Source organism: Melozone crissalis, unplaced genomic scaffold (assembly GCF_028551555.1).
Source record: "Melozone crissalis strain CALT ecotype California unplaced genomic scaffold, PUWL_Pcris_2 ptg000027l_1, whole genome shotgun sequence".
Taxonomy (NCBI): domain Eukaryota; kingdom Metazoa; phylum Chordata; class Aves; order Passeriformes; family Passerellidae; genus Melozone; species Melozone crissalis.
The window spans coordinates 6,039,374-6,062,740 of NW_026535805.1; the positions used below are offsets into that span (position 1 = coordinate 6,039,374).

Below are 23,367 nucleotides of genomic sequence, written 5' to 3' on the forward strand. Positions count from 1 at the left end.
CAATAGTAGCATGGCAATCACAATACTGAGCAAATTTCTTCCGTTTCTTAGGGATAGATGATATTCATGGGAATTCAACAGGGACTCAGGATTTTGTTCCCATGATTCAGGACAATATTGGATTGCCTCTTTTAATTATGATGCTTTCAGTAAGAATGTTGCCAATATTCAGATTTACAGTTAGACTTAACCAACTAATATTCAGATGGTTATGGTATTTTTGCCTTTGGCAGATGGGGTGGAACAATATTACTTTATGAAAAAGTAATTTCAAACATTTCCCGGGGCAGAGTAATTACAGTGCCCCTTTTGCACGTGTTCTATTTTAAAAACATGCAAAAAAAGCAAAGCAAATGCATTTTGACTGTTGTGCAGAGTGATAGAACAGATTGACGACATGAAAGTAATTGTGATAAGCTTCTATCACACGAACTAAGTATTATTTTTTAATATATTCATAGCCACTCATTCTTAACTGAATGAGTAAGTTGAAGAGTTTAAACTACCCCACCATCCTCCATTAACATTTTCAAACTGATCTTAGTAATTTAAGAGTTTGAGCTCTCAAGGAACTGTGTTTTTTTGGTTTGAGGGTGGATGGACAGCTCTGTTGGTGATGATTTTTTGGGAGGAAAATGTTGATCGTTAGATTCTTTTCCCCCACTGCAGTAGCATTTTAGAAGCTGTTTTGGATTAACATTAGCAGCTGCAGAACCTGGAAGCTCTAGTCAAGAGCCACAAAGTAATTGTGGTAGATCAGAGTGGCCAATATTACTGGGTCTACTTGCCAATCCAAGGATTGCAAGGCTCATCCCATTTAACCTGGAGGACCAACAGAATGGAGGAATGGTGGGAGTGTTCATAAGTAGGAGCTGACAGTAATTAGTGCCCCCTCCTCTCTTGTGGAATTGGCTTAGGTTAGGCTGGGTGATGAAGACAATCTTTGTCAGACTTTGCAGATTTGTTTCATACAACACATGCATATATGCAGTAGACCTTGAGGAAAATTAGAGGTTATTTAATGAAATTTCCATGTGGAAATTGCATGTGCAGTTCTTATTGGCTCAGAAGAGGCTCTGCTCACCACAGCTGTTGACAGTTTGTAAACAGAAAACAGAAGAGCTGTCACTCCCGTACAGGGCTCAAACTGTATGAGAGGAGACAACACATACTTAAAGGGAGGTACAAGTTAATTATAAGACACATAATAACATGTCTTGTGCCATAATTATATAGGTTAGCAGGGGCCTTATCATAGACAGCCTTCTGTACAGAGGGATCTGAAAAAAGAAATCTGGCTTATGATAATTTTTTACTAGATTCCTTTTTTTTGTCTTCTGTGATTCTGTGAAAAGAGTGCTTTTCCGTGTTCTGTTCTAATTATTGATGTAATTATTTTGGATTAAAAAAATGATGTATTTTATAAACTTAATGGTGCAGTGTGAAAATCTCGTTAGCTGTGTCTGTTAATTACAGCAAATTTCAATGTACTTTGGCATAGGCTCGAATGCTAATAACAGAAGAGAATCTCATGACCACTATCATCAAAACTTTCATGGACCACTTAAGGCACCGTGACATCCAAGGCAGGTTTCAGTTTGAACGTTACACTGCTCTGCAGGCTTTCAAATTCAGGCGTGTCCAGAGCCTTATTTTGGATCTCAAGTAAGTATGCTAACTATGTGCTGATTTGAGAAATTGAGGAGTTTAAAAAAAATCAAAAATGAACACTTGCATGTTTCTAATCTCCCAGGTACGTGCTGATAAGTAAGCCAACGGAGTGGTCAGATGACTTGAGACGCAAGTTCCTCGAGGGTTTTGATGCCTTCTTAGAATTACTGAAATGTATGCAGGTAGGTAAATCTGTGAATTACAAAATTTGGCAAAATTTAAGCAGGAAGTTAGCTATTATGATGTCAAAATAGAAGAAATGTGATGTACTCTTCATTTTTTAACTTCAGTGCAGTATCACTTTTGGAGCCATTGCATTTTCCTAAAACATAACATCGTGCCTCGCTTCTTAAAATGTTGCTGTAGAGGACAGTAGAAAGGAAGAGCACTTCAAAACGAGACATGCAATTTGGGGCATATTTTGCACTTGTAGAGGCAGACAAGACAATTAATTCTGTGAACAAAATCTGGTTCATCTTAAGTGTCAGCAGAGTTGCTCCTTGTATTGAGGAATAAATTGTTCCTGACACACAAATAGACCTCTTCACTTGTGGTTTCATTCCCTTTCATTCCCTCAAGGTTCTTTTTACCTGTTGCAGCAACAATATGTTTATAAGGATAGCTGTCTCACACCTCTGCTAATGCTGTTACTGTATTTCAGTGATACATTGTTGAAATGTGTAATCTCTTCTTGTTCTAGGGTATGGATCCAATAACTCGTCAAGTAGGACAACACATTGAAATGGAACCAGAGTGGGAAGCTGCATTTACACTGCAAATGAAATTAACACTTGTTATTTCAATGATGCAAGACTGGTGTGCATTAGATGTAAGTTCCTTTGGAATTGTTTTTCTGTGTGAACAGGGATGAAACCCACATATTAATACGTGTAAAAATTGACCTAAACACAACTTCACCATAAGCCAAGGGCATCTTCTATGAAGAAATGCAAATCTTTACTGTATTTAAACACAAGTGTGGTTTGTACTGACCAGTTCATAAGAACATGGTTCAGCCTTTTGCAAATACTGCAGAGAGTTTTGTCACACATCTGAAGATTGTGATTATCACAAATCTATCAGGTTATAATTTTCAAAGAGGAGGGAATGGAGGACTAGGCCCTGGGTCTACCAAATACTGCTTGATTATAAATCGTGTTTCTGCTCCCTAAGTGTTTCAGGATTTCAGAACTTGAGCATGGTAAAATACAACTGTGGAATAAGTGATCCTGGAATACCTGAACATTGAGGCTGACTTTAACCTGTTACTGGTAGTTAATGTGCAGTTTTTACTAGCCCAGCATGACCATTCCTCAGAAAGTTAACATAATAGTTACAAAAAAACCCCAAACCCAAACAACATCCTAGTGTGTACTTTTCTAATCAGACATACCAGTACGAGTTTTGCAGTTTGTGCCCTCCTTAATTTGACTCTTTTGTTGGGTTCCTTATCTTAATTTTTCAGGACTGTTGTTAAAGGTAAAAATTGCAAACCCTTCAGGGTCTTTATTATGTTGTCTGTATTATTTTTCAGAGCTGTGTTTTTTTCATAATCTCTTTAATTTGCAATCTTTTTTTCAGGAAAAAGTATTGATTGAAGCTTACAAGAAATGCCTGACTGTGTTGATGCAGTGTCATAGTGGGTTTACTGATGGAGAACAGCCTATTGTCCTCAGTATGTGTGGACATTCCGTTGAGACCATCAGATACTGCGTTTCTCAGGAAAAAGTTAGCATTCACCTCCCAGTTTCTCGTTTACTTGCAGGTATGAACAGTTGAAAAATATTTCAGGAAATGAAAAATGTTCTGTAGGTGTGATTTGTATTTGTGTGTACATGAAGACACACACAAGCATTGTTTAAGGCCTGAATAGGATGAATTTTGGCCATTTTCTAGATGTTTGGTAACTTCTAGGCCAGATGTTCTCAATCACCAGAAAACTTGTTATCATTCAGGCTGGGGGAGATTGTCTCATGCCTCTGGATTTGTATTATAGGCAGCTACTGCTGCTTTTGCCACTTGAGTGATGCAAAAGAGCTGGGACAAAATGTGGACTGTGGTTGACTGTTTGGGAATATGTTTAGCTGTCAGCTTGAATAGCCTAATCAACATTCTGCTGGAGAACAGATTTATCAAACAGATGTGTCACCAGAAAATTGAGCTATGTCTTTCTCTTCATATTGTGCCTATCTTCTTCAGCAGTTGTGTTGAAAAAAGCTTTGTGAATTTCAGTTTACAGAATCAGAAAGAATGCGATAAAAATAAATTCACAAACAATGAAGTGAAAAAGGTAATTCTTAGGTAAAGTGCCATGCAGCTCAGTGTCAAATGGCTTTGAATATTTGAATCTTTGTGCAAAGTCCTTCTGACTTCAAAAGAAAGCAAACCAGAAAACCTTCATGTGTTTTGTAGGGGCTTTATTCTAGTTCCTGAGGTATTTTATAAACTCCCCAAGGTCTGATAAAAAGGATGGGGTATCTGCTGTTGATTGTTTGTCCTGCCAGACCAAGGACTCTTGGCTCTCACTGTGGGGACATGACAGAGTCAAAAGAAAGGCAAAAATCTCACTTGTATTGCAAGGCTTATACGGATACAAAGGGAAAATTTCAATTCTCTTTAAATGTATTCTTTGTAATATGTTTCTTCAGGAAATAACTGTGTAGCTGCAGGGTGATAAATCTGGACACTTGTCACTGAGTCCAGAAGAATGATCTGCGAGTGAATCAGATGACCTTTTTTGTCCTGTTTTAGTCACATAAAATAATGTATGTAATATTCTGTATGGTTTTTTTCATGTCTTTTTGTAGGCTTGCATGTTTTGCTGAGTAAAACTGAAGTGGCATATAAGTTTCCAGAGCTGCTACCCCTGGTATGTAATTAAATGTTGTATATTCATTAAATATAATTCATGCAGAACGTGAAATTGGTGATGTAAATGTAGGATGATATTAAATAAAACAAAGGGCCTTTGTACTGTGAATTCTACTCAGAGAGAATATCTTTAATATATAAAATTACCTTTTAAAAGATTAATATCTAGATATTCATGACTAGAGCATAGACAGGCAGCATTGCTCTCTAAGGTAACTAAGACTCAGGTTGCATAACCTCCTTTTTGTAATAGAAACTGTTTTTAGGAACCCCAGGCAAGATCTGATTCCTTCTCCTGGGGCTGGGTTCTAATTTTCTTCCCCAGCTGTTTCTTGCCTGCTGCCTGTTCTTATTGATATGCTATTTCTTTAAGGGGTAGTCAAAAAACATGAAATGAAGGAGCATGAAACCTAACAGGGCAAAGAAATTTCAAAGTCTTTGGAAAGAAGTAGTATTTAACCTTTGAATGAAATAAATGAAATTACAGTTTTATTAAATTGCTGGTGTTGATGTTTTAAAATATGAAAGCTACTGTCTTTAGGAATAAACTAAAGCCCTCGTGCAGTAGCTGTGTGGAGCAAAGACAGAATATAAGTGTGATTAACAATGATTTGAAAGATTGTGAATAGGTTCATCTAACTTGTTTGTTGGATTTGCTTGCCTTTTGTAGTTCCCAAATATTCCAATGATCTGAAATATCATCCTCCTTAATTTCAGTCTCATTTTCTATTATTTTCTCTGTATACATCAAAATATTGCATTTTCTCTGTATACATCAAAATATTGCATTTTCTTTATGCAGAGTGAACTTAGCCCACCCATGTTAATCGAGCATCCTCTCCGATGCCTAGTCCTATGTGCCCAAGTGCATGCAGGGATGTGGAGGAGGAATGGCTTCTCTCTTGTTAATCAGGTAAGTGCACAGTAGCTGTAGAATCACTCTTTTCTGATTGCTCTCTCAGGGTAATTTCACAGACTCACAGAATCAGTTAGGTTGAACAAGACCTCTGAGATTATTGAGTCCAACCCTTGGCCAAGCACCACCTTGTGAACTAGACCACAGCACTCAGGGCCATGTCCAGTCGCTTCTTGAACACCTCCGGGGGCAGTGACTCCACCACCTCTCTGGGCAGTCCTTTTCAATTTTTAACAACTCTTTCCATGAAGAAATTCTTCCCAATGTCCAACCTGAACCTCCCCTGGCACCTGAGGCTGTGTTCTCTTGTCCTGTCGCTGGTTGCCTGGAAGAACCTCGCTGTATTTCTTGAAGTGCGGGGCTCACTACTGGATACAGCACTCAAGGTGGAACCTCAGCAGTATGGAGTATGGAGGGAACTCTTGGTCTTTCAGACCCCAAAACCTTCTGTTTCTGTACTGATTCGGAATTTTACTTATGTCAGTCTCATGGAAGGCAGTGTGAGGTAGGCGTTTTTATCAGCACTGGCATCATTTGAATATTTTTGCTTTTAAACTGGTCTTGGTTTTTTTAGTCAAAAGTTGCTTTTTTATTTCAGGACTGCTGCAGTAGCCACTGAGCTTAGTGCTCAGTGTACAGAGTTTTAATTACTGCAGTTAATGACTCCTGGCTTTTTCACTGTGTTCTGTGCAGCAGCAGTTGGAAGTGCAGAATTAGATCTGCGCATCCGTGGTAATGCATTTATCACCTCCACATAAAAGTGTCTCAGATATAAAAATATGCAGCATTATGGTATTATGGCTATTTATATTTATAAAGTAGATGAAATCCAAAGACCCCACAGAACCATTAGAAGCAGTGTAGAACAAAATGTTTCTTGGCTTTTAGCTATAATACTTCTGGAGACTTTCATTTCTAAACTTATGTTCTCAATGTTTGTATAAATTAGGTGTTTCAAGCATAGCAGCTATAAAATGGGTACTGTGGTGTCAGCACCACCCACCAGGGTGATTGTCTCAAGTGATTTTCTCAGCAAGACTTAGATTACAACAGGAATAGGGTGTAATTCTGTGAGGTGTTAACTTGATTTATTTGCAAGAAAATTCCTTCAGTCCTGTCAGCCCTCATCTCCATTAGATAATTGCAATGTATATTTGCTAGGACACTGAATTAAGCTGCTCAAATATATTATATTCTGACACTTCTTGACCCTTGAAGGATCTTCATAAGGTGGTGTCCTTGTTGTCATTACAGCAAGAAGAACTCCAGTTATGTACAATTATAGCAGTGCCCACAGTGCTGTAGATACACATCAAATCTGGAATTTCAGCATAGCTTTTGGTGGTGATATAAGTCTCTGTGTTAATTCCCCTTGATTGTCAGGATCTTGAAGTTAAGAGCTTCATTTAGTTGAGATAACTTCACTCCCACAGTCTGCAAGTCCTTTCTCTTTACTTTGGCTATGGGGAGAGCTCATGTTCAGCCTGCTCCTTTTGGATCTTTCCCAGATAATAGGAATGGGCATCTATATGTGTGGATTATTAGGATAGAGAAGAAAGGAAGGCATGCCTAGCTGTCTTCATGTAATTCTGGTGGAAATGGTGTGTGTCTAGAAGAGACTTTAGCGTGCTGAATTGTGTTTCCAGGCCTGTGCAGAAACTTGTCAGCCTCATTTACTTTTCTTCTCTTGTGGTAGAACCAAACTTTCCCACCTTTCAGTGCCATGCAGTTGTTGTGGTGTTGCTGCTGCCTGGCTCAGTCCTGTTGAGTTTTTCCTGGGAGGGTTTGGGTTAAGTATAGTTCTGTCACAATATTAACATTTTGCTGACACTGGCAATTCCTGAAAGATGGTATCTCAAATGATTAAAGAGGAATTCATGAAGCGAAGAACAAACATTTCTTCAACTGCAAGGGCTTTCTCTCCTGTGAATGTCAAACAGTTAATTGCTAAACAAATATATTAAAACATAAGCTAAAGAGGTCAAAAAGATTTTTGCTTGTAAGTTTATGAAATTCAGACATCGCATCAGTACAACACAGTCAGCAACTATGATTGTCTTGTGTTTTTAAAAAAAGCTTTTTGCCTACAGATAAAATTGTATAATTTTTTCAAATTACAGATTCATTTTTTGTTTATGAACACAGTATAGCAAAGTTTGTTTTTTACAGAAGTAAAATAATTTTAGATGAAATATTATCTGTGTTAATGATTGTGGTGTGGTGTTTTGGGTATTTTTTTCAGATTTATTACTATCATAATGTGAAGTGCAGGAGGGAGATGTTTGACAAGGACATAGTAATGCTTCAGGTAACCATGTATACTAGTTTGCATTTTTTCAAGTCTTTTTAAGGATGTTTTTGTGTTTATGTTTATCTTCATCAGGACCTTTTTAAAGAAAAAAATGTCTATTTTTTTTGTGGAAGGACTTCAATTTTCTTACTATATCTACATAATTATGGAATGATTTTAAAAGGAAATAACTATTGTTGTAATACTTACTTTTTAACTACTGTTTGAAAAGTGCAGAATTTTCTATTTGGTGTATATATGCCATATCTCCAAGAATGTAATATTTTAACTAATGGGTGGTGCTGTACTGGCAGTTGCATGAGTCTGCATGTTATCAGAAAGGCAGTCAGTGTATGTGTTGATTTTTTTTGTTTTCCCCTTCAGAAGAGATTTTGCAAATGTGGCAGTCTATTTAGCTCTATGATAGATGCACTGCTTCCACATTGAGAGCAATATAATCTAAAATTTGCAGCTCAGGGTGCATAGTTCACCTGGACAGCAAAATATTATCTTGGGAAGTCCCTCAAATCTTAACTGGAGTTAGCAATACCCAACAGAATAAACATGCCTCAAGATATTTCTACTTTCAGACACAGTTTCCTGAGGCTTGATCTGCCACTGATTTTTAATGATCATTTTCAGCTGCCAATTTGGGTAGATATCCTTGAGCTTTCTTGGAAATTTATTCTGTTTAAAAGATGGTCCCATTAGCAATAGTAAACTAACAACAAATATTTGTAATTGACAAACCTTGTTTAATAAACAAAAAAAACTTCAGCCAGTAGTTTTCAGAAATGGAAATTTCTGAAAGTCAATGTTTGTTCTGCATTGAAACTTGAGTATTTTTCATTCCAAGAAGGTTTTAGAAGCTTTGCTCTACAATCTTCAGCCTTTCTTTAGAGGCTTGGATTTTGTTGTTAAAATCTTCAGTGGTATATACTGAGTAATATTATGCCTGCTAGAATATAAGCTAGCAGGAACAAAATTTTAGAGATAAAAACAACCAAACAAAAGTCTCACTGAAGTTTGTTTAGACTGCTTAAGATAGAAGGAGCAGCTCTGAATATTTTGCATGATGCCCTTAAAAGGGCATCAGAAATTCTTGATAAAGCATAGGATTCTGCTTGTCAGATGGGCTTACACTTCTGTTCTTAGTGTCCTAAGGGAGTAAACTTAAATGTTAAGTTTTCATTCATAGGATTGAGAGAGAATTCTATAAAGAATATAGAGTGAACATCATATATAAATATACAAACATGCTGTGATAACACCCAATCTGTTTTCTCTTGATAATCTTTTTTTTCTTTAATAGACAGGTGTGTCTATGATGGATCCAAATCACTTCCTGATGATAATGCTGAGTCGCTTTGAACTTTATCAGATCTTCAGTACTCCAGACTATGGCAAAAGATTTAGCACAGAAAATACTAACAAGGTATTTTATGCACTACTGCAATAGAAAAGCTTCAGTTTTGTTTTTCAAAGTGTATCAGATGCTGTTTACTGAGACATTTCTTGATAAAAAAAGTAAAGCTTAGCCTATTTTAATTTCATTTGGCCAGTTTGAAATATGCATAAATGTTTTTACCTGTCAAACTGATAAATATCAGAAAATGTTGCATTATTTTTGCACTTATGACTGTGTTTCACCATATCTCAGTTTGGGAGTACTAAGGGTGAAAACAGGCAATGTTTTGAATCACTGAAAAGGTATTTTCAGCATATAGAATAATTATTGAAAAATGTATTTTTTTAATTGTTTTACTTCAGGATGTTGTTCAACAAAATAACACTCTTATAGAAGAGATGCTATACCTCATTATAATGATTATTGGTAAGTTCAAAACATATTTAATTATTTTTTTAAATTTAGGCTTTTTAATGGTTTGGACAATTTTTTATTGCTATCTCAGGTTCAGTTCTGTTGTGAACGTCCTGTAGCTCTGACTTCTTTCCTAGTAGAAAAGCCTTGGAACTAGCTTAGATCAATGTAATGAATTTTGGAACACTGGTGGGTGAACACAAGATTTCACAGAAGGCACTCTGTTTTCCAGCCTTTAATATAGAGAAAAAATAAAAAATGTTTAAAAACCACAAAAAAAAAAAGGTGTATTCTATTTCTGCAGGAGAAAGGTTCAGCCCTGGAATAGGACAGGTAAATGCAACAGATGAAATCAAGCGAGAGATCATCCATCAGCTGAGCATCAGGCCAATGGCTCACAGTGAATTGGTGAAGGCACTCCCTGAAGATGTAAGTCATGGGTGTGGAGGGGAGAGCCAGCTTCCACTTTACAAGGCTGATTGCTGAAAAGTTGTCTTAGGCAAGTTCCTGTCACTTAATGTAGAATGAGAGCAGCATGATTATGGTCAGAGCAAGGTTAGCATGAGTACAGGTTAATAGTTCTCGTGGCAAGGGTAGGAAAGAGGCAAAGAAGGACCAACATATGAAAGAGGCAGGAATCTGAGAGCTTCTTCAGCTCTTTTCTCTTTTTGATACTGTTTCTAATCAGGCCATCTGGCCAGCAGCCTCTGCAGGCTGCTCGTACACCCTGAATTAGATGTATGGAAGTGGGTTGTTAGAACTATCCAGAAATATAAGCTGTTATATTTTAAAGCCTAACAATAAGTGAAAAGACATGGAATCAGACATTGTATTATGACTTATGTAACATAAATGCTTCATTTACATGAACATAAAAATTTATCTTGATTCTATTATAAGTACTTCTGTAGGACAGCAGAGCTTGCTTTCCTTTCTCCTTTTAGTATTTTTGAAGCAATCTTTTAAGAATTATTTTTGAAGACAGTCAAAATTCCAAAGTTAATGTTTTACTGTACTGGTAATAATTGTAATGATAAATTATGAAATATTTTTATTTTTTCTAAATATTTTACTAAATATTTTAAAGTGAAGCAATTTGAAAAGTCATATTTCAAAAATTATTTAAGAAAAATTTGGGGTTGCATGAAAGAGCAAATTTGATTTAAGCTGGAGTTCTAAATTATATTGTCAGTCCTAAATACTTTTTCCGTGGCCTAGTAACTGCAATGAAATATGCATTGATGGAAGGGGATGGGGATATTGAAAGAAAGAAAATTTGTGTGTGAAGTATTGTTACATATTTTAGGTGATGTCTCATGCTGCCTTTTGTGGTTGTTTCAGCATTTTTCAGTAACTAGTCTTTTTAGCTTTCCAGTGTTTATTTCAATTTAAAGGCCTAGAAATCAGAAATGCTGGCTGTGTATTGTAAAAATGTCCTGAGCTAGCTAACTTAGTTTTCTTCTGCTATTGTTACATCTGAATTCTTTATGGCAGGGAAAAGCAGTACAAATGAACCACTTAAAATGGCATGACTTTTTCCAAGAACCTTTTGCAGAGATGGTGTTCCTGAATGTATTTTCATGTTATGTGGTTCAGTGTTCTCTTGAGTGCCATTATAATGACTTTGTTCTACATTCATTTTGCATGCTTTCTCCAGTGTTGTGTGATATTTGGATGTGTTTATTCCAAGAATTCCAGTAACACACTGTCTTGCCTTTTCACTCCATGTAGGAGAACAGAGAGACAGGGATGGAAAGTGTGATTGAAGAAGTGGCGTGTTTCAAGTATGTTTCCCTTTATTCTAATGATTCAGCTTTAGAAATGGAATGTCTCAATTAGTGAAAATGAGAGAATGAAACAAAGAGGGCTGAGTCATGGTGATTTCCCATGGCTTTAATCATGTGCAGAATTGTTAATACTGTTACTTAATTTCTACAATGCCTGTTAGGCAGTGTTTGTTAGCTGTTCTAGTTAACTATTTATTCTCAGATGTTAAGAACCAGTGGACGTGAAGTGTTTTGTTTCTTAATTTTTTTTGTAGGAAACCTGGATTAACAGGCAGAGGGCTGTATGAATTGAAACCAGAATGTGCCAAAAACTTCAATCTGTATTTCTATCACTTTTCAAGGGCAGAGCAATCAAAGGTAACGAGTAGTTTAACTTCATGGGGCTTATTTTGTGCCTTTTTTTCGGTTTGCCTTTTTCCAAAGCTTACTTCTGTGAGGAAGTATTACCAGCTGGATATTAGAGAATTTGCCCAAGATTTTCCAGTGAGTTCTGTGCCACTGAATCCTGTGCCCTATACAGAGCTGTTGAAATCAGTGGGCATTCAGGAGCTTGTCTGTGGGTTCCCTTGCATCTTATTTTACTGAAAGTATTTAAAACAATCTGTATTTTCCCTTACCTTTATGGAAATTGCCATTTTAGCTCAAACTTGCCTTACAGTTTTATGCTAGGAAAGGAATCCAGGCTGGCTCTAGAGGAAAGATGAATTTTGAAGTTGCCTGCCCTACTTTACAAGTAGAACATAAGACAAACTGCAAAGATATGAAAGCTTTCATGTTTATTTAAGGCTGGGAAAAAACAGTAACAATGTAGTAAAGCGTGAATGCTTTTTTTTATTAGTTTTATATTGGTACAGATTTTGAGTAATGCTGGCAATGTTCTTCTGTTTCAGGCAGAGGAAGCACAGAGAAAGCTGAGAAGACAGAACAGAGAAGATACAGGTATTTATTTTTGAGAGGAGATGGGGGAAGAGGGAATCGCATATCAAGCTGTGTATTGCCCTGACATTTATACCAGCTAACAGCCTATTCAGGGCTAGAGTAGAAGTTGGTTAGAAATGAAGTAATTTCCCTTATGTCTCCCTGGCTGTAGTCAGGGATCTGATTTATCATGGAACCAGCTTTCTGATGAGCTTATTCCTTTGGCTTTTCTGTTATAAGGCATGCTGAGTGCTGCAGCCTGTATTGCTAGCACTGTTCATCAAGCAGCTGTGTTCTGCCTTAGAATCATGGAAGGGTTTGGGTTGGAAGAAAGCATAAAGGTCATCTGGTTCCACCCCACTGCCTTGGGTTGCTCCGTTAAATCAGACATATTAATTGGGTGTTGCAAATTTTGGAGAAATGTCAAACACACCAATTTCCCTTTCAGCACTTCCACCACCAGCTCTTCCTCCTTTCTGCCCACTTTTTGCCAGCCTGGTGAACATCCTGCAGTCTGATGTCATGCTCTGCATTATGGGAACTATACTGCAGTGGGCAGTGGAGCACAATGGCTATGCCTGGTCAGAGTCCATGCTGCAAAGGGTATGAGGTTTTTATTTAAACTAATGCTTGTGCTAATGGAGGAATGGTCATTAGAGCATTTTGACATGATTTTATAGATTTAAGTTGTTTACTTGGTGTCTGAAATATACAGAATACTGTGAATGAGAAATAAGTGGTATTTCCTGATACACAAAACTAGGGAAACCCCTCTGCCTCTTGATGGAATTTATTTTTTAGGTAGATGGAAGACCCAGGTAAATTTCTAATAGGATGCACATGAGAGGGAAGAATTCTGCTTGAATCAGGGGCAATAATGTTTTTTGTGGTAGGGAACCCATTAATCTGACTTGTTGCATATTAAGCAGACATTGATTTTTTTCTTGATGTTCCTTTGCTTATTTTCAGTTTAGGCAAAATCACTTTAGGAAAAAACCATGAAAATGCACAAAAAAAAAGTTCTAACTTGAAAATGTATCCACTTTTGAAAACTTAGCTGTTTGTTCCTTGCAATTTGTAATGATCTTTAGAAACCTGGATGGTTATTGCAGATTTTGGTGTCATGATCACCATTTTCTGGGATGTGCAGAGATGAGTCGTAAACTGCCATCCAGGGGCTCTTTATATTGGGCAGAGTTGTTGGTTTAAGGTCCAAATGCAAACTTTTTAAAAATATTGATGCATTTTTCAATAACATTTTGCAATGAAGCCCCAGTTTTGAAACTGAGTATTAATTTTTTGGCATCCAGTCTTATTGAGTGTATATTACCTTTTACAGCTAAGTTTAAATTAACATAAGCAGTTATGTATTACACAAAAAAAGGTGAAAATGAAACGATATATTGGTATTATAAATCACAGCAATGTAGGTACATTTAGGTAATGTAAGAATGCTTGGTTTTGGAGTAACTTTGAATAAAATAAGTTGGTTAGGTTTTTGGGGTTTTTTTTGACTGAACTAAAATTCAGCCATTCTCAAAACTGTGAAATTCATTAGGGGTCTGTCACTTGCTCAGAGACTTGTGGCATTTCTCTGTGATGGTGCCATGCAGTTGTACTGCAACTTTCCCAAGTCAACCACTTTTTTTCTTGGAAGCACTTGTTTGTAAAGGTGCATATGTGACATCTGCAAGAGGTGGCCCATACCTAGTGAGGTCTTGTTAAATAGATGTGACTGACTGAGGAGAAATTAACTGTTGTTTATTAAAACAAATTTTAAAAACTTCAAGACTCTCAACAGGTTTTGCCACTTTTTCTGTAGATACTTGGCCTGTTGTGTTCTAGTTGTGTTACAAATTTTCAGGTGATTATCCTTTCCTTACATGGGTCAGTGTTGTTTCGAGGCATCAGTAAACCTTTGGGTCTGGAGCATCCTGCCAATTTGTATAGGGTTGTGAAGTGACAGATGCAGCATGACAGAGTTTGCCACCAAGAATGAAGTATCTCAGCTTCAAAATGCCATTCTATCATATAGTGCTAAATAGGGTAATTACATTTTTTAAGTTCAAGGACATTATAGCTCTTCACTGACCTAAAAATCAACATTATTTTATAATATGTTTCTAGAGAGAACAAATTTAACTTACAAATTTTAATGTTTTGTTGCTAAACTTTGTGTATAAAAAGGATTTAAAGTCTGCTTCATGCGTGTTCTGTCCAGAGACTTGCAATAGTAACATGCAGGGGATAGGGAGAAAGATGAGAAGTACTGACTTCTCACTCATTAGTCAGGACAGCAAACAGAAAGAGGCAGTTATTTAATATGGATTTTATATGGTTTCAAACAAACACTGTTGCTCCTGTGTAGTGTAGCTTTGAAATTCTGTATACAGAAATAACTTCAAATATATTCATAATATATAATTGTATTATATGACTTTCTTGTTTCTTAATGAATTACTTAAGCTATGTAACAAGATTATATGAATTATGTAAGAAAATGACTAAAATTTGTAATTTTTACCTAGGTTTTGCATTTGATTGGAATGGCACTACAAGAAGAAAAACAACATCTGGAGAATCTCAGTGAGGAGAATGTTGTAACATTTACCTTCACTCAAAAAATATCAAGTATGCCTTTCTTTTCAAATGTATAGCAAATTTGCAATAGCTGAAAGTGCCAGGATCTCATATTTTATTCTTTTGAAACTGTATTTACCAGAAGAATATATTTGTTTATGCATCAAAATGTTATCAAGGTGACTACAGATAAATGCTTTCTACTTGTGTAGATTCTATGATGGTACAATACTAAAGGCATTTTTTAGAGGAGAAATCCACAAGTTGAGTAATTCCCTCTAGATCTGATTCTTAATATCTTTGACATCTCAGTAAAGATTGCTGCATGTGATCAGATGCAATTGCAAAAATCATAGTTGCATTCTTAAATAGTCTTTTAATCTTGTCTCTCTTTTATATTGTCTGACTAATGCCGCTTGTTTTGCTAACACATGAAAGTTCCATTTAAAGTAGTGGGAAATAAAATATTGGAGGTTCCCTAAATGAAAACAGCCAGGGAGCATATACAGTACATATCTCTTGTAAGAAAATACAGTAAGTGAGCAAAAATTTTCAGAATTTAGAAGTTTAGAAGTTTAGAACTTTCATGAAAAGGTTTGCAATGGGGGAGAATTAAAAATCACATACTCTTTTGAAGGAATTCTTCAGTTGCTGAACAAGCACTGTTGTTTCTTGTTTTAATGTTAGTGAGTGATTCATTTGCCAGTAATGATATAATCAATTCTCATTGTAATTTTTCTCCCAGAACCAGGAGAAGCACCCAATAACTCCCCTAGCATACTAGCTATGCTAGAAACACTGCAAAATGCACCTCATCTGGAAGTGCACAAGGACATGATCAGATGGATATTGAAGGTAGATGTATTTTATATTACCACTGAAAATCATGGAAATGAGACTTGAAACTTTCCTAATTACTTAGGGATGATTTCCTTATTTCCCATGTGTATTTGTTGTACCTAGTTTTGCTCTTATGGATTCCAGTATTTCACGCTGTATAGTCAGTATTATAGTATATAATTGTTGTATTCTCATGACCCAAACAAATTAAAGGCTTTTTTTTTTTTTTTTTTGTTCTTACAGACCTTTAATACTATTAAAAAGCTAAGAGAAAGCTCTTCTTCAAGTCCTGTGGTTGAGACAGAAGGAAATATTATGGAGGAGGTAAAAGCAATCTGTAAGAGCTGATCTGGAACAGGTCTGGGTAGTGACTAGCAAAGGACTATATTTCTAATTTTAGCTCTAAATCAAACATGGGAAGCATCAGTGACTTCTGAAAATCTGTCTCACAGTTTATAGATCAAACTCAGTTGTTTAAAGAACCTATTGGTAAGGTCCCTAAGCTGTGTTTCTTTGTTTCATATATTGTCGTCTCCAAGTCTTTTCTAATTCTACTCCATAGAATTGTGTGCAGTACAGTCACAGCATTAAATGTTTCTGCTGCTCCCATAATTTCAGACTCAATGGAAAGTTGCTGAAAGAAATGGTTGGTTGTATATTCTTACCATGCAGATCATTCCAGAAAAGCTCTTCCAATGTGTGTAGGTGGACATGACATTCTAGGTACTGCACACAGACCTTGGAGTGCTGTAGTGCTCCATTGAGGAATGCAGCTGCTGGGGAGGGAGAGCAGCACCAGAGATGAGACATGTCACTCTCTTAACCTGCTATCCTAGGCGTGCTTAAAGGGAAGAGAAATACAAAATGTAGTTAAAGGTTGAGGGGAAGAGGTTCCCCTTTCTAGATCTGCAGTTCTGCCTGGCATTGAACACTAGCTAAAGAAAAGAGGGCACAAAATAACTCTTTGATAGACTTTTCTTTTGTCTTTCATGAAATTGTCATTGCTTTGAGGTCAGTAGAAGTTACACATGGCAGTAGCTAAAATAAATATTGTGTTGTAACAAGGCTTCAGAAATGAGTGAGTGAACAATACAATTTCAGAGCTCACGTGACAAAGACAAAGCGGAGAGGAAGCGAAAAGCTGAGATTGCCAGGCTGCGCAGGGAGAAGATCATGGCCCAGATGTCTGAGATGCAGCGGCACTTCATTAATGAGAACAAAGAGCTCTTTCAGCAAACCCTGGAGGAGCTGGATACTTCAACCTCCGGAGCCCATGAAAATAGGTAAAGGCATCTTGTTTAAATGTTGTCTCGTTAATGTTTACATCAGATTGTCCTTTTGTTACCGCTTTAAAAAGCTTTTTTTTTTTTTTTTTGATCTTGATGTAAAAACATTCGTTAGTTTCTGAGACAAAAAACCAACAGTAAATGGAACACTTCCCTCCCCCTCTCTGTCAGAATTGTGGGATAAATATAAAAATAAACAGACAAATATATTTTTGTACAAAATCACCAGTAAATTATTAATAATGCTGAAGAGACTATGCTGTTAAGCATAGTAAATTGGAAATAGTTGATTATGTGTCTGTTGAAGATCTGGAAGAAAATCTGTTTGGTAGTTGGAAATATGAATTAGAGAATGCTAATGATTTTCTGGGGAAGTGGAGAGTGTTTTCAAAATTCATATCACACTTAAGGGATGGTGATGATGGAGGGCTGCAGATTCAGTTTCTGTGTTAAACTGGAGTGGGTTATGCTATTGGGATGGTTATGAATTTTTTCTAGAAAATACATGCTACTACTGGGCACATAGAAATTGTTATATAAATGCCAAAGCTATTTTTTGTCAGGGAGTATTTATCATAAATTTAAGAAACTCACTAAGCACACATAAGTCATGATCTGAATTATAATGTTTTTCAAATAATTTGCTCACTAATATTCTTTAAATATTCTAGCCCTGTAGTTTCAGATGCAAAACTCACAGCCTTGGGTCCAGAGCAAACCAGAGTAGCTGAACCCAGACAGGTTGTTATGTGTATATTGTGCCAGGAGGAGCAAGAAGTTAAAGTGGACAGCAGGGCTATGGTCTTGGCAGCATTTATTCAACGATCAACTGTGTTGTCTAAAAATAGAAACAAAAGTACTCCAGACCCTGGTAAGTACTGTTCATAGTTATTTTAAATATTAAAGAGTGTTTGGGTTACTGTGACAACAACATTTTTTCATCTGAGACACTGACATAGTCTTCTTAATTAACTGTTTCTGAATGGCTTCATTGTAATCAGTGGCAAAACTCCCATATTTTTGGAGAGGTAGAAATGTGTGTGCTGAATAATGTAAATCACTGTGAGGCATGAACTCAATGTTCTGCCATTCATTTGTGAAAAATTATTCATAAATGTTGAAAGAACCTTGAAAATCAGAAATGTTTGTTCTTAAGCCATGCCTGTAACATCAGAGAGAGGAGGTGTTAATGTAGTGCTTTAAAAGCAGAAGATGTACATTTTCTTCCTCTCAGTAATACTATCTGAAATGCCTCTTAGTGATAATAAAAAAATATTGGATTTAGGTACTTTGTGAAACAGGTTGGTGAGCAAAGGCATTGTTACAAAGGTTTCTCTGGGTTCTGTATGTGTAAACAGGTAGAAATCTTTGCACTGAATTGTTGCTGAACCACCAACACTGCAGATTGATCTTGGGGACTTGTACCAGGGCCCAACTCCTCTGAAAGCTTGGTTTGAAGCACTTAAGTACAGTACATACACCCAAACCAAAGTAAAGTGATACTTATAAATAATTTAAACTGTTTAAACTGTTATGGATTAGTAATGTGTTTTATGCTTATTCAAATGAACTACACTTGTGTGATAAAGTTAAATAATAGTGGTGGCCACATTAATCTGCCATCAAGTTTTATGATAAATGTTTATTTCAAAGTTTGTTTTTTCTTTTCTTTTAAATACAGAAAAGTATGACCCCTTATTCATGCACCCAGACCTGTCCTGTGGAACACACACAGGTAGCTGTGGACATATTATGCATGCTCATTGTTGGCAAAGGTAAGAGGCTGTATTTAAGTTTTCAGTTCAAATAACATGTTAGGTTATCAGTTTGCCTCATGGCACTAATTTTAATGGCAAAATTCCTCCCATGTAGTAAACTTGAAAAGGAATTTCAGGAAGTGATTAAAACAGCTTTCTGTTGGATAGAAAGGAGTAGAAATCAAATGCTGTAAACATACTCAAAATAATTTTCATTTACTGTTATCTTAGTAAAGAAGAGTCCAAAGGCATACATGGCAGCTGTCATTGCCTTTCCTTGTTTATCCTGATGCATAATTCCCTGTGGTGCATATATACCTGGAGCTCAGATTTTTTGGGTTATTTTACAGTTCACTGCTAGGCTGCTAGAATGCTTTTGCTGCTTCTTCTGCTCTCTCCTGAGGTTTTAAATGACAGTGCACCCCTTGCACTCTTAATTCCTCCAATAGATTTAATTTGAAGTGGAAACATCGGTGAACTTGAACTAGTTCAAGTTTATCTTCAGCATAAACTCAATTTTATCCTTTGTTTCCTAGCATTTTAATAAAGCCTTTTGCAGTTATTTTTTATTCTTTGATTTTTGGAGGCCTATAAACATGCTTGGTGCTGTGTGGTGCTAATGCCACGTGACAAATTCAAACCATTCATGCCTCTGACTTTGATTAGGCCCTTGCTTTGCTCCTTGGCATGGCTTCTGAAGTGCCTAATTTCAGATTCTGCCTTGTGTATGAGGAGTGTTAGGAGCTCCCAGAGATTCTGTGGCTATTACCACACACAGGTTTCATTTGTGGTCTTTGATGTCACTGCTCACTGAAGATAGGTTTTTAATCTTCTTGTGTAGCTCGTGTACAGTCCTTTGTGGTTGCCATAATCTCCTGGAAATGCCCTTAGGTGCCTGTGTTCAGGTCATTTTGGGGTCATCACTGGGCATGCTTTAAACCACATCAGAGGCTTCTGTAATAGCAGTTACATTTAGCAAACCAGTGAATGCAGTTCCTTTTTCATAGCGGCTTCAGCCAACACTTTTTTTTGGCTGCTGCTGTTTTGGTTGTGGCCTGTAACAGAAAACACTCAAGGAATTGCTCATGGCATCTTCCTAAAAAATTATTTGAAAATGAGTTGGGTTTTTTGGTTTAGTTTGCATTTTTAAAATTGTTTTTGTTTGTTTGTTTCTTAGTGGTTTTTTTGGGGGGGCCTTTGTTTGTGTTTGTGGTGTTTTGTTTTGTTTGAGTTTTTTTGTTTATTGGTTTGGTTTGGCTTTTTTTAATGGTTTAACTTCTCTCTGCCTCATCCACTTTTTTCCTAAATGTACAGTTCAGACTTAACCATGATTTTAACAGCCCAGTAAACTTCAGCACTTTGGTAGATTTTGGCAGCCAAAAGCACTAATGCTTTATCAGTCAGATGGTAGAGGTTTTCCTTCTGATAATAATCTTACCTATATTTCAGGAAAGGCAAAACTGTGTCTTCCTGAGAATTTTTAAATTTCTATGTTCAAGTAATAATAATTTGCCACTGATGTCTTCTCTTTTCTGAAGGTATTTTGATGCAGTCCAAGCAAAAGAGCAACGAAGGCAACAAAGATTACGAGTACACACAAGTTATGATGTAGAAAATGGTGAATTCCTTTGCCCACTCTGTGAATGCTTGAGCAACACTGTTATTCCTCTGCTCCCTCCACCAAGAGTTTTGTTTAACAGGTCAGTTTGGTTTATAAATGTCCTCAATAAATGTAAAAAAAACCAAGATGCCAAACCAGCTACACCTCAGAGCATCTTCCTGAATGTTTGTTGTCTTCTGTTCTGATAAACTCAAATGGATTGCCTGTCTTCTTGCTTTGGGTTTTGGATTTTACTTTGTTATTGTATATTAGGAAAGCATAGGACCTGCAGAAAAAGAACTGAATGTAGAAAAATGCATGGGCAGCAGAGAAAAAGCTCATTGAGAAACAGATGAATGATGTTGGAATGCTTATGAAATACTAATTCTGTCTTAGAGGTTGTTTTAACAGTTTTTGGGGTTTTTTTTTGACAGGTTAGACTTTTCAAGCCAACCAAACCTAACTCAGTGGATCAAAACAGTATCCCAGCAAGTAAAAGCCCTGCATTTACTTCGAAATGAAGACTGTGCAAGTAAGTCTGAAGAAATCCGTATATTTGTATGTGAAAATGTTATAAAATTCATAGAAGAGACCAAGCACTTTGGTTCTCCCACAATGGAGTTAGAGAGATGATGGCAGAAGTGGCAAGAACAGCTTGGGATTTGTTTCTGGTGATGGAATTTCAGATTCTGCTTCTGCACTTTTCTATAATGTAGAAATTACGTATAGGTGAATAATCAGTGATTTGTTACTTTTTGTTTGTACAGGCCATTCTGGTCATTCAGAAAAAATGGATCAGCTACAATTACCTGAAGGATTTAGACCTGATTTCAAACTGAAGTATGTATTTACATATGAGCAAATCATTAAAAATTCATTATGAAATCATAACATGAAAATAGAACATAACTTCTGTGCTAGAAGGTCTCAATAATTAGGGCAAATATATGAATTTTGCTTTAATTAGAAAAGTTAATATTATTACGATGACATTGAAGTCCATCCCAGAAGTCCTGAATAATTCAGTAGAATTTCAGACAGGAATGTGCAAAGTCATTGTGCAGAAACGTGTTGCAGTTATATATTACAGCATGAAGATTAAGTTTTGTACTACTTGTAGCTGGGTAAAGGATTCATCATTATAGCCAGCAGAACATGTGAAACATGAAGGAGAAGATTATGAAATGGAGAGGATGTTAATATGTAATTTCATCTGTAAAGGTGTATTTGTATTTGGTTGCACATTCTCTTCACTTCAAGAGAAAGCACCAAAACGTGTTATGTGGTGCACACCTTGGCCTGCTAGCTACACACAAAGTGCAGGACTCTTGTCCCAGCTGATGAGAGGTTTAGCTTTCAGTCACACACATTTTGTAATTTAGCCTTGACTTTATTGTCTTTGAAGACTATATGTTCTTAACACTAAAAATGAGATTGGTTCAAAAAAAAAGATTCAAAGAATAATTGGGGATCTGTCACAAAAAAATGAGGTTGCAGAACACCAGATCCAAAGAAGGATATTGTAGTTGTTGCTTAATTTTTAAAACTCCAGTTGTTCATCTGTGGGGTGAATGCTTATCATTAGAGGTACTGTGCTGCCAGTGGAGGAAAGAATGAATTAGTAATATTGTTTTCTTTGTTTCAGGAATCCTTATTCTGAGAGCATAAAAGAGATGCTGACAACCTTTGGTACGGCAACTTACAAAGTAGGCTTGAAGGTTCATCCAAATGAGGAAGACCCACGTGTACCTATCATGTGCTGGGGCAGCTGTGCTTACACAATACAGACTATAGGTATTGATCTGTTCATTTGCCTTCTTTATAGGAGATTTTCAGAATTTGGTTAAACTCTCAACAATGAATTTTGTTCGTTTTTTTCCAGAACGAATTTTAGCTGATGAAGATAAGCCATTATTTGGTCATTTACCTTGTCGACAGGTAAGGAACAAGTAGCAATTCCTTTCTGAATTGGTGGAAAAAAGAGGGACTTCTGCTTCATTAGTGAGGAATGTCTGCATTTTAAGTTCTGGTTATAGGATAGTTTTATTTGTTGGACCCTATTGTTTAGTTGATCTGTATCTGATCATTAAACTATTTTAAAATCACATCTAGCAAAACTGTTCCTATAAATACATAATTTATTAAAGCTGCAGTTTCTCATGGCAACAGTCAAAATAAGAATGCCAAAAGGAACTTGCATATTTGCATAAACATAAGTATCTGTCACTTACACAATCAAACTGCCCCCATAAACTGCAGTTGAGAGGCCTGAGAAAAATGCTGTTAAGTCAGAAGACCTTTTCATGTTGTGGAGCTTCATTAACTGTGGCAGTGTCTCTTTTTCTTTGCTTTTACAGGATGACTGCCTTACGTCATTAACGAGATTTGCAGCAGCTCACTGGACAGTTTCATCTCTTTCAGCAGTACAGGGTCACTTTTGTACTCTATTAGCATGTAAGTTTGACACCTTTGGCTGGGTTTTTTGTGAAGATATATATGAGTACTTTCAGAATGACTGTTAGTACTGAGCTGCTATTTTCACCTATATGTGTTGTGTCAAGAAAGAAGACATTCTTTTGGACTGCAGCTCCAAGAGAAGCATGGATATTTTGCTATGAAGGAGTTCTGTTGATTCTTCATTAGAGAAAGATACCTAGAGTAAACAAGAAGGAAATGTGGTCCTTCACAAAAATAATCCACTGGAGCTTTAAACATGAAGAAATTAAGATTAATGTAGTGTGGAAAGGATATTTGCAGAAGTCTCTAATACATTTGCAAACTTCTCTCTCTGAAAAGTAGAATCTCTGATAAGACAGGACTTACTATGTAATGTCATATGTTAATTGAGAATTTTAATGAGAACAGCCAAAATGTTCCAAGCTTGAAGCATTAGTAGATACAGATGAAAAGTCTGAAGTTCAGCCTAATGAAGTAATTGCCCATGAGAGGACAGTTCTGAAAGGGTATTATAAAATGGGATAACTTTTAATATTATTTTTTATATTTCTCTGCTCTACTGACTGCTCTCC

General features: G+C 36.4%; 1 protein-coding gene across 2 annotated transcripts in view; it reads left to right on the top strand.

The window, feature by feature from the left end:
• The window catches only part of UBR2 (ubiquitin protein ligase E3 component n-recognin 2), a 56,055-nt gene that overhangs the window by 22,033 nt on the left and 10,655 nt on the right, over positions 1-23,367 (top strand). For both annotated transcript variants that reach the window (XM_054279433.1, XM_054279432.1), the window contains exons 12-37: positions 1,502-1,665; positions 1,754-1,853; positions 2,372-2,500; positions 3,253-3,436; positions 4,479-4,540; positions 5,345-5,455; positions 7,701-7,766; positions 9,061-9,183; positions 9,519-9,582; positions 9,875-9,999; positions 11,302-11,354; positions 11,612-11,714; positions 12,248-12,296; positions 12,724-12,878; positions 14,804-14,906; positions 15,601-15,710; positions 15,939-16,019; positions 16,797-16,978; positions 17,653-17,852; positions 18,663-18,756; positions 20,277-20,438; positions 20,773-20,870; positions 21,106-21,178; positions 21,984-22,132; positions 22,221-22,276; positions 22,696-22,792. In XM_054279433.1, the coding sequence (XP_054135408.1) occupies positions 1,502-1,665; positions 1,754-1,853; positions 2,372-2,500; positions 3,253-3,436; positions 4,479-4,540; positions 5,345-5,455; positions 7,701-7,766; positions 9,061-9,183; positions 9,519-9,582; positions 9,875-9,999; positions 11,302-11,354; positions 11,612-11,714; positions 12,248-12,296; positions 12,724-12,878; positions 14,804-14,906; positions 15,601-15,710; positions 15,939-16,019; positions 16,797-16,978; positions 17,653-17,852; positions 18,663-18,756; positions 20,277-20,438; positions 20,773-20,870; positions 21,106-21,178; positions 21,984-22,132; positions 22,221-22,276; positions 22,696-22,792 (2,893 nt within the window). The remainder of the gene's footprint in view (positions 1-1,501; positions 1,666-1,753; positions 1,854-2,371; positions 2,501-3,252; positions 3,437-4,478; positions 4,541-5,344; positions 5,456-7,700; positions 7,767-9,060; positions 9,184-9,518; positions 9,583-9,874; positions 10,000-11,301; positions 11,355-11,611; positions 11,715-12,247; positions 12,297-12,723; positions 12,879-14,803; positions 14,907-15,600; positions 15,711-15,938; positions 16,020-16,796; positions 16,979-17,652; positions 17,853-18,662; positions 18,757-20,276; positions 20,439-20,772; positions 20,871-21,105; positions 21,179-21,983; positions 22,133-22,220; positions 22,277-22,695; positions 22,793-23,367) is intronic.